Below are 12,124 nucleotides of genomic sequence, written 5' to 3' on the forward strand. Positions count from 1 at the left end.
GGTCACTCACTGACCAGTGGTAGAGCGGGCAGCGTGGGCTCCAGCCAGCCGTGGGCAGCAGTGGTCACTCATTGGTCACTCATTGGTCACTCACACAGGGGTCACACACTCAGTGGTCACTCAGGGTCACTCGGGGTCACTCAGTGGTCACTCAGGGTCACTCGGGGTCACTCAGTGGTCACACAGTGGTCACTCGGGGTCACTCACACAGGGTCACACAGGGTCACACAGTGGTCACTCAGTGGTCACTCAGGGTCACACAGGGTCACACAGGGTCACACACTCAGTGGTCACTCAGGGTCACTCGGGGTCACTCACTGACCAGTGGTAGAGCGGGCAGCGCGGGCTCCAGCCGGCCGTGGGCAGCAGCCCCTGCAGGGCGCACGCCAGGTTCAGCCCCAGGTATGACGTCAGGCACAACCTGAAGGGGGGTGTGTGACGTCACGGCGCGGCTGACGTCACCGTGCCGGGGCGGGGCGGGGGAGGGGTCACGCACACGGAGAGCACCGGGGCCAGCAGGTCCAGCGAGCCCAGCAGCACCCCCAGGGCCGCCGTCAGCACCGTCACCGCCAGGGGCCAGCGCCGGCCCCGCGACAGCGCCTGCGGGACACCGGGACATGGGCACAGGGACAGCGGGGACACCGGGGGACATGGGGACAGGGACAGGGACAGCGGGGACATGGGGACATGGGGACATGGGGACAGGGACAGCGGGGACACCGGGGGACATGGGGACAGGGACAGGGACAGCGGGGACATGGGGACATGGGGACAGCGCCTGCGGGACACCGGGACATGGGGACAGGGACAGCGGGGACACCGGGGGACATGGGGACAGGGACAGGGACAGCGGGGACATGGGGACATGGGGAGAGGGGGACAGGGACAGCGGGGACATGGGGACAGGGACAGGGACAGCGGGGACATGGGGACATGGGGATAGGGACAGTGGGGACATGGGGACATGGGGACAGGGACAGGGACAGCGGGGACATGGGGACATGGGGACATGGGGACAGGGACAGCGGGGACATGGGGACATGGGGACAGGGACACCGGGGGACATGGGGACACCCGGGGACAGGGACAGGGACTGCGGGACACCGGGGGACATGGGGACATGGGGACAGGGACAGGGACAGCGGGGACATGGGGACAGGGACAGCGCCTGCAGGGACACCAGGGGACATGGGGACATGGGGACACCAGGGGACATGGGGACACCCGGGGACATGGACAGGGACAGTGGGGACACCGAGGGGACATGGGGACACCGAGGGGACACCAGGGGACATGGGGACACCAGGGGACATAGGAACATCCCCGGGGGACATAGGGACAGGGAGGGGACATCCACCGGGGACATGGGGACAGCCCCACCCCAGCACCTGCGGGGACACAGGGGGACATGGAGAGGACATGGAGGGGACATTGGGGACACCCTTGGGGACCCCCTTAGAGGCACCGGGAACCCTTGGGGACATTGGGGACTCCCTGTGGACAGCCCTAGGGACATCGGGGACCCCTAGGGGACATCAAGGACCTCCTTAGAGACCCCTTGGGGACATTGGGGACTCCCTGGGGACAGCCCTAGGGACATCGAGGACATCGGGGACCCCTAGGGGACATCAAGGACCTCCTTAGAGACCCCTTGGGGACATTGGGGACTCCCTGGGGACAGCCCTAGGGACATCGAGGACATCGGGGACCCCTAGGGGACATCAAGGACCTCCTTAGAGACCCCTTGGGGACATTGGGGACTCCCTGGGGACATTGGGAACCTCCTGGGAACTCCCCTGGGGACATCGAGGACCCCTCAGAACCACCGGGATCCCCTGGGGACACCTTGGGGACATCAGGGACACTCTGGGGACATTGGGGACCCTCTTAGAGACCCCTTGGGGACAACAGGGACCCCCTTAGGAACACCAGGACCCCTTGGGGACACCCTTAAGGACATCGGGGACACCCTTAGGGACATTGGGGACCCTCTGGGGACACCCTTGGGAGCACCAGAACCCCCCTGGGGACACCCTTGGGGACACTGAAGACCCCCTTAGGAACCCGGGACCCCTTAGGGACATTGGGGACCCCCTTAAGAACACCGGGACCCCTTGGGGACACCCTTGGGGACATCGGGGACCCCTTAGGAGCACCAGGACACCCTGGGGACAACAGAGACCCCCTTAGAGCCACCAGGACCCCTTGGGGACCCCGTGGGGACATCGGGGACCCCTGGGGACATCCTTGGGGACATCGGGGACCCCCCTTAGGAACACCGGGACCCCTTGGGGACATCCTTGGGGAACATCAGGGACCCCCTTAGGAGTACCGGGACCCCTTGGGGACATCGGGGACCCTTGGGGACACCCTTGGGGACATCGGGGACCCCTTAGGAGCACCAGGACACCCTGGGGACAACAGAGACCCCCTTAGAGCCACCAGGACCCCTTGGGGACCCCGTGGGGACATCGGGGACCCCTGGGGACATCCTTGGGGACATCGGGGACCCCTTAGGAGCACCAGGACACCCTGGGGACACCCTTAGGAACACCGGGATCCCTCGGGGACACCGGGGACCCTGGGGACACTCACGCGCGGCAGCGGCAGCGCCCGTGTCCGCGCCAGGGCCCGCAGCAGGCGGGACCCCCCGAGCAGCGCCTGCAGCCCCGCGCCCCCCGCCGACAGCCCCGCCCCCAGCAGCGGCAGCCACCAGGGCCAGGCGACAGCGGCCAGCACGGGGACACCGCCCAGGGTGACACCGAACCTGCGGGGACATGGGGAGGGACATGGGGACACTGCCCGGGGACACAGTGGGGACACTGCCCGGGGACACTGCCCGGGGTGGCACCGAACCCTCGGGGACAGTGTGTGTGTGGGGGGGACAGCAGGGTCCCGCCCCGGCCAACAAGACCCGCCTGGTGACATTGGGGACCCCCTGATGACATTAGAGACACCAGGGGCCCCCTGGTGACATTGGGGATCCTTTAGGGACACCAGGGACCCTTCTGGTAACATTGGGGACATCGGGGACCCCCTGGTGGCATTGGGGACCCCCTGGTGGCATCGGGGATCCCTCAGGGATATTGGGGACCCCCGGGTGGCACTGGGGACATCAGGACCCCCTGGTGGCATTGGTGACACTGGGACCCCGCTGGTGACACTGGGGATCCCCCTCGGGCACACCAGGACCCCCCTGGTGGCATTGGGGATCCCCTGGTGACATTGGGGATCCTTTAGGGACACCAGGGACCCTTCTGGTAACATTGGGGACATCAGGGGACCCCCTGGTGGCATTGGGGACCCCCTGGTGGCATCGGGGATCCCTCAGGGATATTGGGGACCCCCGGGTGGCACTGGGGACATCAGGACCCCCTGGTGGCATCGGGGACCCCCTGGTGGCATCGGGGATCCCTCAGGGACATTGGGGACCCCCGGGTGGCACTGGGGACATCAGGACCCCCTGGTGGCATCGGGGACCCCCTGGTGGCATCGGGGATCCCTCAGGGACCCTTGGGGACATCGGGGACCCCTTAGGAGCACCAGGACACCCTGGGGACAACAGAGACCCCCTTAGAGCCACCAGGACCCCTTGGGGACCCCGTGGGGACATCGGGGACCCCTGGGGACATCCTTGGGGACATCGGGGACCCCCCTTAGGAACACCGGGACCCCTTGGGGACATCCTTGGGGAACATCAGGGACCCCCTTAGGAGTACCGGGACCCCTTGGGAACATCGGGGACCCTTGGGGACACCTTTGGGGACATCGGGGACCCCTTAGGAGCACCAGGACACCCTGGGGACACCCTTAGGAACACCGGGATCCCTCGGGGACACCGGGGACCCTGGGGACACTCACGCGCGGCAGCGGCAGCGCCCGTGTCCGCGCCAGGGCCCGCAGCAGGCGGGACCCCCCGAGCAGCGCCTGCAGCCCCGCGCCCCCCGCCGACAGCCCCGCCCCCAGCAGCGGCAGCCACCAGGGCCAGGCGACAGCGGCCAGCACGGGGACACCGCCCAGGGTGACACCGAACCTGCGGGGACATGGGGAGGGACATGGGGACACTGCCCGGGGACACAGTGGGGACACTGCCCGGGGACACTGCCCGGGGTGGCACCGAACCCTCGGGGACAGTGTGTGTGTGGGGGGGACAGCAGGGTCCCGCCCCGGCCAACAAGACCCGCCTGGTGACATTGGGGACCCCCTGATGACATTAGAGACACCAGGGGCCCCCTGGTGACATTGGGGATCCTTTAGGGACACCAGGGACCCTTCTGGTAACATTGGGGACATCGGGGACCCCCTGGTGGCATTGGGGACCCCCTGGTGGCATCGGGGATCCCTCAGGGATATTGGGGACCCCCGGGTGGCACTGGGGACATCAGGACCCCCTGGTGGCATTGGTGACACTGGGACCCCGCTGGTGACACTGGGGATCCCCCTCGGGCACACCAGGACCCCCCTGGTGGCATCGGGGATCCCCTGGTGGCATCGGGGATCCCTCAGGGATATTGGGGACCCCCGGGTGGCACTGGGGACATCAGGACCCCCTGGTGGCATCGGGGACCCCCTGGTGGCCACAACTCCCCCCCAAAAACGCCAAAGATCTCTTCAAATCCGCCCCAAATCCTCAAAATCCCCCCAAAACCCTCCCAAAATCCCCTCATGTTTCGGGGTCCCCCCCAGTTTTGGGGTCGGACCAGCCCAGCGCCGTGGCCGTGGTGACCCCCAGGTTTTGGGATTTGAGTCTCCCCAGTTTTGGAGTCCCCTCCCCAGTTTTGGAGTCCCCTCCCCAGTTTTGGGGTCCCTCCAGGTTTTGGGGTCCCCCCGGGGTTTTGGGGTCCTCCTCCAGTTTCGGGGTCCCCCATTTGGGGTGGGATCCAGCCCAGCACCACGATGACTCCCAGGTTTTGGGGTCCCCCACCTGTTTCCCCCCTCAGACTTGGGGTCCCCCCGGGGTTTCGGGGTCCCCGGATATTTTGGGGTCCCCCCCACTTTGGGGATCCAGCCCAGTGCCGTGGACGTGGTGACCCCCAGGTTTTGGGGTCCCCCCTGACTGGCTCCCCCCAAGTTCCAGGACCCCCCCGATGTTTTGGGGTCCCCCCGGTGTTTCGGGGTGCCCCCCCGGTTCCGGGGTCCCCCCGGTTTCGGGGTGCCCCGCTGTGGATACAGCCCAGCGCCGTGGCCACGGCAGCCCCGAGGCTCCCGGCCGGCACCGAGCGCGCGACGTCCCCGAGCTCGGAGCAGCGGCTGCACCCCCAGAGCACCCCTGGGCACCCCAAAAACGGCCTGAACCCCAAAACTCCCCCAGAGCACCCCCAGAGCACCCCTGGGCACCCCAAAAACGGCCTGAACCCCAAAACCCCCCAGAGCACCCCTGGGCACCCCAAAACCCTCCCCATTTCCATCCCCCTCCCCATTCCGCCCCCTCCCCGTTCCGCCCCTCACCCGCGGCCGAGGGCAGGCTCAGCCCCAGCAGGGCTCCGAAGGAGGCGTCGGCCCCGCCCTCCTCCTGCTCAGGCCCCGCCCCCAGCCCCGCCTCCTGGGGGCGGGGCCACAGGTTCCCTGGGGGTGGGGCAGCAGGTGAGGCCACGCCCACAGCCCCTCCCAGTGACCTCGGGGCGACCCCACCCCCCGTGACCTCTCCATGACCTCAGGGTGACCCCCCCAAAGTCCCCATCCCCCACCCCATGACCCAGGGGTGACCCCACCCCCCGTGACCTCCCTGTGACCCCTTTGTGGCCCCGCCCCTAAATTGGCCCGGAGCGGTGTGGCCACCACCTCACTGTGGGCGTGTCCCGCAGTAGCCACGCCCACCCTCCCCCTCCCCTAGCCCAGGAGGCGGAGCCACACCGCCCATGTGGGCGTGTCTTCCCGCGGCCCCGCCCCCTCGGACTCACGTGCCAGGAGGCGCGCGCTGGGCCCGGGCAGGGCGGGCAGCGCCCCCTGCTGGCTGGGAGGACCGCGGGAGGCGTTGGGGGGCGCGGGGGGGGCGCAGGGCAGGAGGGGGTCCCCGGGCCGGGGGGGGAGGCACAGCCTGGGGAGGAGCGCAGCGTCAGCCGGGCGGCTCATTAGCATCTCATTAGCATCTCATCAGCACGGGGTGGGACCAGCACTCACGCGTGGGCGGGGTCGCGGAGCAGGGCGTGGCGCAGGGACCCCGCCTGCAGCGCCAGCAGCGCCAGCAGCAGCCCCGCGGGGCCCAGGGGCGCGGCCAGAGCGCGCACGCGGGGCGGGGCCAGAGACCCCGCCCCCAGCAGCGCCAGAAGCCCCGCCCCGTAGCCACGCCCGTTGTTGAGGCGGCCCCAGCGGCCACGCCCCGGAAGCACCGCCCAGCCGGGGAGCAGGTACACCTGGGGGAGGGGACACGGCGGTGACAGGCTCCGCCCGCCCGCACACCCATAAGGGGAAGCCACGCCCATTGCCCCACCCTGACCTCACCCCAGCTCCTCCCTGGCCCCGCCCAGATCCTGCCCCGCCCCTCTCACCAGCAGCTCCTCTGCCTCCCCCAGCCCCGCCCCCATCCCCACCCGGCCCCGCCCCTCTGTGGCACATCCCTCTCACCGGCAGCAGCTCGGCCCCGCCCCTTCCTTAGCCCCACCTCGTCTGTCACCACCAGCAGCTCGGCCCCGCCCATCCCGTTGGCCCCGCCCCTCTCACCAGCAGCTCAGCCCCGCCTATCCATTAGCCTCGCCCATGCCGTTGGCCACACCCATCCCTCAGCCCCGCCCCCTCATCATAAGCAGTTCCGTCCTGCCCATCCATTAGCCCCACCCATCCCTCAGTTCTGCCCATCCCTTAGCCCCGCCCCCTTTCTCACCACCAGCAGCTCGGCCCCGCCCATCCGTTAGCCCCGCCCCGTTTCTCACCAGCAGCAGCTCGGCCCCGCCCAGCGCCGCGGCCGCGCAGGTGAAGGCGGCGCTCAGGAAGCCGCAGACCCCCACGGCCCCCCCGGCCTCGGGGCCCAGCGCCCCCGACAGCAGCGACAGCGCCCCGCCCCCTGTGACGTCAGAGGGCGGGGTCAGCGCGGGCGCGCCCAGGGCCGGCGGGGCGGGGCCGCCCCTCCCCCAGCTCACCGGGGTCCAGCCCGTTGGTGGCCACGGCGCTGAGCGACACGGCGGTCAGCAGCATCTGCGGGGGACACCGGCCGGAGAGGGACTGTGAGCGGGGCCAGGGGCCAGGGACCGTGAGCAGGGACCCTCTGACCCCTCTGACCAGTAACCCCTCTGACCACTGACCACTGACCCCTCTGACCACTGAGCAGGGACCCCTCTGACCACTGACCACTGACTGCTGACCGCTGAGCTGGGACCCTCTGACCGCTGACCACTGAGCAGGGACCACTGACCCCTCTGACCACTGAGCAGTGACCACTGACTGCTGAGCAGGGACCCTCTGACCGCTGAGCAGGGACCCTCTGACCGCTGAGCAGGGACCCTCTGACTGCTGACCACTAACCGCTGACCGCTGACCAGTGACCGCTGACCACTGACCCCTCTGACTGCTGAGACCACTAACCCACTGACCACTGACCAGTGACCAATGACTGCTAACCACCGACTGCTGACCAATGACCCTGACCTCTGAGGCCACTGACCACTGACCTCTGACCCCTGTGACCACCCCCCAGAGAGTACCCAGAACACGACCCCAACCCCAGGTGTCCCCAGCTGTGTCCCTCTGTCCCCAGGTGTGACCCCAGGTGTGTCCCCGGTGACTCACGCAGGCCCCCAGGAGCAGCCCGATGGCCGCTGTCCCCAGGACAGCTGTTCCCCCAGCTGTGTCCCCGTGTCCCCAGGTGCGTCCCCACGTCCCCAGCTGTGTCCCCACGTCCCCAGCTGTGTCCCCATGTCCCCAGCTGTGTCCCCATGTTCCCAGCTGTGTCCCCACGTCCCCAGCTGTGTCCCCACGTCCCCAGCTGTGTCCCCATGTCCCCAGCTGTGTCCCCATGTTCCCAGCTGTGTCCCCACGTCCCCAGCTGTGTCCCCATGTCCCCAGCTGTGTCCCCATGTCGCCGTGTCCCCGGTGACTCACGCAGGCCCCCAGGAGCAGCCCGATGGCCGCTGTCCCCAGGACGCCGCCGTGTCCCACGACCCAGGGCAGGCGCAGCAGCAGCAGCAGCCCCAGCAGCGACTGCAGCGACGGCGCCACCACGCCCTGCAGCGTCCCCAGGGCGCGGCGCTGGGGACAGAGGGGTCACCAGGGGTCAGTGACAACCCAAGGGTCACCCAGGGCCACCACCCCCTGCAGCGTGCCCAGGGCGCGGCACTGGGGACAGAGGGGTCACCCAGGGGTCAGTGGGGTCACCCAGGGCCACCCTGGTACCTCCCAGGTGTGTCCCAGCTGTCCCCAGGTGTCCCCCAGGTGTCCCTAGATGTGTCCCCAGGTGTCCCCAGGGGTCCCCCCAGGTGTCCCCAGGTGTCCCCAGTGTCCCCGGGTCACTCACCGGGCCGGCGCAGTCGCTGTCAGGGCTCAGCGCGCTGTACGGGGCCATCCTGCGCAGCAGCGCCGGCACGCGGGGACGCGTGGCCAGCTCCTCCTGCGGGGGAGCGGGGTCAGGGGCGGGGCCAAGGAGGGAGGGGCTCAGGGGCGGGGCAGTGGCAGGGCTGGGGAGGGAGGGGCTCAAAGGTGGGCAGCCTCAGGGGGGGGGTCAAGGAGGGTGGGGCTCAGGGTGGGGCTGAGGGGGTGTGGCCTTGTCATAAATGGCAGCAGGCACTTGGTGGGGCCAGGAAGGGGCGTGGCTTCATGCAGAACATTAATTGGGTGGGGCTAATTAGGGGTGGGGCTTGGGGTGGGCGTGGCCTCACCACAGTGCCTGGGCACTAATGAGGTGTGGTTAATTAGGGGGTGTGGCCTCACAACCGAGTACTGTGCATGAGTGGGGGGGGCCAGTGAAGGGGTGGGGCTAATGATGGGTGGGAATTAGAGGGGGCGTGGCCTCACCTCAAACAGCGCCAGGGGCCGCTCCCCCCCCACCCCGCCAGGGTTGGGAGGGGCGGGGCGAGCTCTGGCCCCGCCCCCCGGGCCCCGCCCCCGCGGGGTGGGCGTGGTCTCGGTGGGGGAGGGGCTGGAGTCGGACAGGGGGGGCCGGGAGCTGGAGGGGGAGGGGGGCTCGGGGCTGCTGTCCGAGGGCTCCGCCCCCCGCGCCGGCCACGCCCCCGGCACCGCCATGACGTCAGCAGGGAGGCGGTGACGTCAGCGCGGCGGCGATGACGTCATCATCACGGCACCTGCGGGAGGAACGCCATGGATTGAGAGGGAAAAATGAAATTTTCCGGCGAAAATTCACATTTTTGAGGGGCTTTTTGGGGAAAAATAAGAATTTTTCGAGGAAAATTCACATTTTTAAGGAGAAAATTCATCGTATTGGGGGGGGAAATGCTGGATTGGGGGGAAAATCCACTTTTTTTGGAGGAAAAGACACATTTATAGAACAAAAGCAGCAATTTTGGAAAAAAATTTCACGTTTAGAGAGGAAAAATCCACATTTTAAATAGAAAATTGTCCCTTTTGAAGAGGAGAAAAAAAACCATTCTAGACACAAAAAACATAATTTAGAGGAAACTCCACCATTTTAGAGCAAAATCTACACATTTCGAGGGAAAATCAAGATTTTTTGCACAAAGGTCCATTTTTTTGGAGGGGAAAATTGAAATTTTTAGAGGAAAAATCAGAACCATCAGAGCAAAAATCCCTATTTTGGGGAAAATCAGTATTTTTGCAGGGAAAAATGGGAATTTTTGGGACAAAAGAGAGATTTTTGGCCATGCCAAGAAGCGTTTGAGGAGGAAAGATGAATTTCAGAGAGAACCTGATTAATTTTATGGGAATAGAGAGAATTTTGGCAGGGAAAAGGGAGTTGTGGGAATTTTGGGGGGAAATCACAGGTTTGGGGGGGGGAAATTACATTTTTCTCTTGAAAAAGGTATTTTTGGGAGGGAAAATTAATTTCGGAGAGGTAAATATTCATTTTTTGCAGGAATAAGAAGAGGTTTGGGGTGGAATTGGGAATTTCCAGGTGGAAAGGAGCCACTTTGGGGCAAAATGGGCATTTTTGGGAACCAATTTGGGGCAAAGTTGTGTTGTTTTGAGGGAAAATAAAAAAAAAATCAAAATTTATAAAATATAAAACTGCATAAAGAGAGAAAAATGTAAAGAGCAGATCTTAGTGAGGATGGAGAAACTCAGAGAAGGAAAAATTCCAATTTATGGCAAAAATTGAGGGGACTGCGGGTGGAAAAAGTCTCATTTGGGGGCAGAAATTTTTATTTTGGGACCTAATTCATCATTTTTGAGTTTCTTTGAGAGGGAAAAAAGGCATTGGAGGAGCAAAACTTGAAAATTCTGGAAGGGAGCAATGAATGCTGGGGAAAAAACTCATCTGAATGGGAAAAATGGGGAATTTTGGGGAGAAACTGGGCAATTTTGGGGGGAAAATTGGCGATTTTGAGGGGAAAAGGGGGAATTTTGAGGGGGAAATGGAGAATTTTGAGGGGGAAATGGGGAATTTTGAGGGAAAATGGGGAATTTTGAAGAGAATTTGGAAACTGTGAGGGAAATGCCCCCACTAAAATCCCCATTTGGAGCCACCCCTCCTCTCTGAGGGCCAAATTCCCCATTTTTTGGCTCAAAATCTCTTTTTTTGAAACCAACCTCCTCATTTTGGAACCAACCCCCGACTTTTTGAGGCAAAACAGCCCCTTTGGAGGGCCAAATTCCCCTTTTAGAGACCAAGCCCCACCTTTTAAATGCAAATTCCCCTTTTTTGGTGTCAAACTCTCCTTTTTGGATTAAACTCACCCATTTTTGAGGCCACCCTTCCCTCATGGCCCGAATTCCCACTTTTAGGAGCTAAATCTCCCTTTTTAGGGATAAACTCCCTCTTTTTGGGGCCAAACATTGGAGGAGCAAAAATTGAAAATTCTGGAAGGGAGCAATGAATGCTGGGGAAAAATCTCAGCTGGATGGGAAAAATGGGGAATTTTGGGGGAAAATGGGGGATTTTGGGGAGAAACTGGGCAATTTTGGGGGGAAAATTGGCGATTTTGAGGGGAAAAGGGGGAATTTTGAGGGGGAAATGGAGAATTTTGAGGGGGAAATGGGGAATTTTGAGGGAAAATGGGGAATTTTGAAGAGAATTTGGAAACTGTGAGGGTAAATGTCCCCACTAAAATCCCCATTTGGAGCCACCCCTCCTCTCTGAGGCCAAATTCCCCATTTTTTGGCTCAAAATCTCTTTTTTTGAAACCAACCTCCTCATTTTGGAACCAACCCCCGACTTTTTGAGGCAAAACAGCCCCTTTGGAGGGCCAAATTCCCCTTTTAGAGACCAAGCCCCACCTTTTAAATGCAAATTCCCCTTTTTTGGTGTCAAACTCTCCTTTTTGGATTAAACTCACCCATTTTTGAGGCCACCCTTCCCTCATGGCCCGAATTCCCACTTTTAGGAGCTAAATCTCCCTTTTTAGGGATAAACTCCCTCTTTTTGAAAAAGTCTCATTTGGGGGCAGAAGTTTTTATTTTGGGACCAAATTCATCATTTTTGAGTTTCTTTGAGAGGGAAAAAAGGCATTGGAGGAGCAAAACTTGAAAATTCTGGAAGGGAGCAATGAATGCTGGGGAAAAAACTCATCTGAATGGGAAAAATGGGGAATTTTGGGGAGAAACTGGGCAATTTTGGGGGGAAAATTGGCGATTTTGAGGGGAAAAGGGGGAATTTTGAGGGGGAAATGGAGAATTTTGAGGGGGAAATGGGGAATTTTGAGGGAAAATGGGGAATTTTGAAGAGAATTTGGAAACTGTGAGGGTAAATGTCCCCACTAAAATCCCCATTTGGAGCCACCCCTCCTCTCTGAGGCCAAATTCCCCATTTTTTGGCTCAAAATCTCTTTTTTTGAAACCAATCTCCTATTTTGGAACCAACCCCCGACTTTTTGAGGCAAAACAGCCCCTTTGGAGGGCCAAATTCCCCTTTTAGAGACCAAGCCCCACCTTTTAAATGCAAATTCCCCTTTTTTGGTGTCAAACTCTCCTTTTTGGATTAAACTCACCCATTTTTGAGGCCACCCTTCCCTCATGGCCCGAATTCCCACTTTTAGGAGCTAAATCTCCCTTTTTAGGGATA

At 62.6% G+C, this 12,124-nt stretch overlaps 1 protein-coding gene across 1 annotated transcript in view; it reads right to left on the bottom strand.

The window, feature by feature from the left end:
- The window catches only part of LOC121339395 (solute carrier family 12 member 7-like), a 12,005-nt gene extending 2,834 nt beyond the window's left edge, over positions 1–9,171 (bottom strand). Inside the window, exons 1-14 of the mRNA XM_041411137.1 lie at positions 8,944–9,171; positions 8,447–8,539; positions 8,035–8,181; positions 7,077–7,131; positions 6,870–7,000; positions 6,121–6,353; positions 5,901–6,037; positions 5,449–5,565; positions 5,217–5,250; positions 3,862–4,033; positions 3,720–3,757; positions 2,596–2,767; positions 497–600; positions 319–421 (exon numbers count right to left, since the gene is read on the bottom strand). Coding sequence (XP_041267071.1) covers positions 319–421; positions 497–600; positions 2,596–2,767; positions 3,720–3,757; positions 3,862–4,033; positions 5,217–5,250; positions 5,449–5,565; positions 5,901–6,037; positions 6,121–6,353; positions 6,870–7,000; positions 7,077–7,131; positions 8,035–8,181; positions 8,447–8,539; positions 8,944–9,171 — 1,764 coding nt within the window. The remainder of the gene's footprint in view (positions 1–318; positions 422–496; positions 601–2,595; positions 2,768–3,719; positions 3,758–3,861; positions 4,034–5,216; positions 5,251–5,448; positions 5,566–5,900; positions 6,038–6,120; positions 6,354–6,869; positions 7,001–7,076; positions 7,132–8,034; positions 8,182–8,446; positions 8,540–8,943) is intronic.
- Between the last annotated feature and the right edge of the window lie 2,953 nt (positions 9,172–12,124).

The sequence above is a fragment of the Onychostruthus taczanowskii genome, unplaced genomic scaffold, assembly GCF_017590055.1.
Source record: "Onychostruthus taczanowskii isolate IOZ18803 unplaced genomic scaffold, ASM1759005v1 scaffold342, whole genome shotgun sequence".
Taxonomy (NCBI): domain Eukaryota; kingdom Metazoa; phylum Chordata; class Aves; order Passeriformes; family Passeridae; genus Onychostruthus; species Onychostruthus taczanowskii.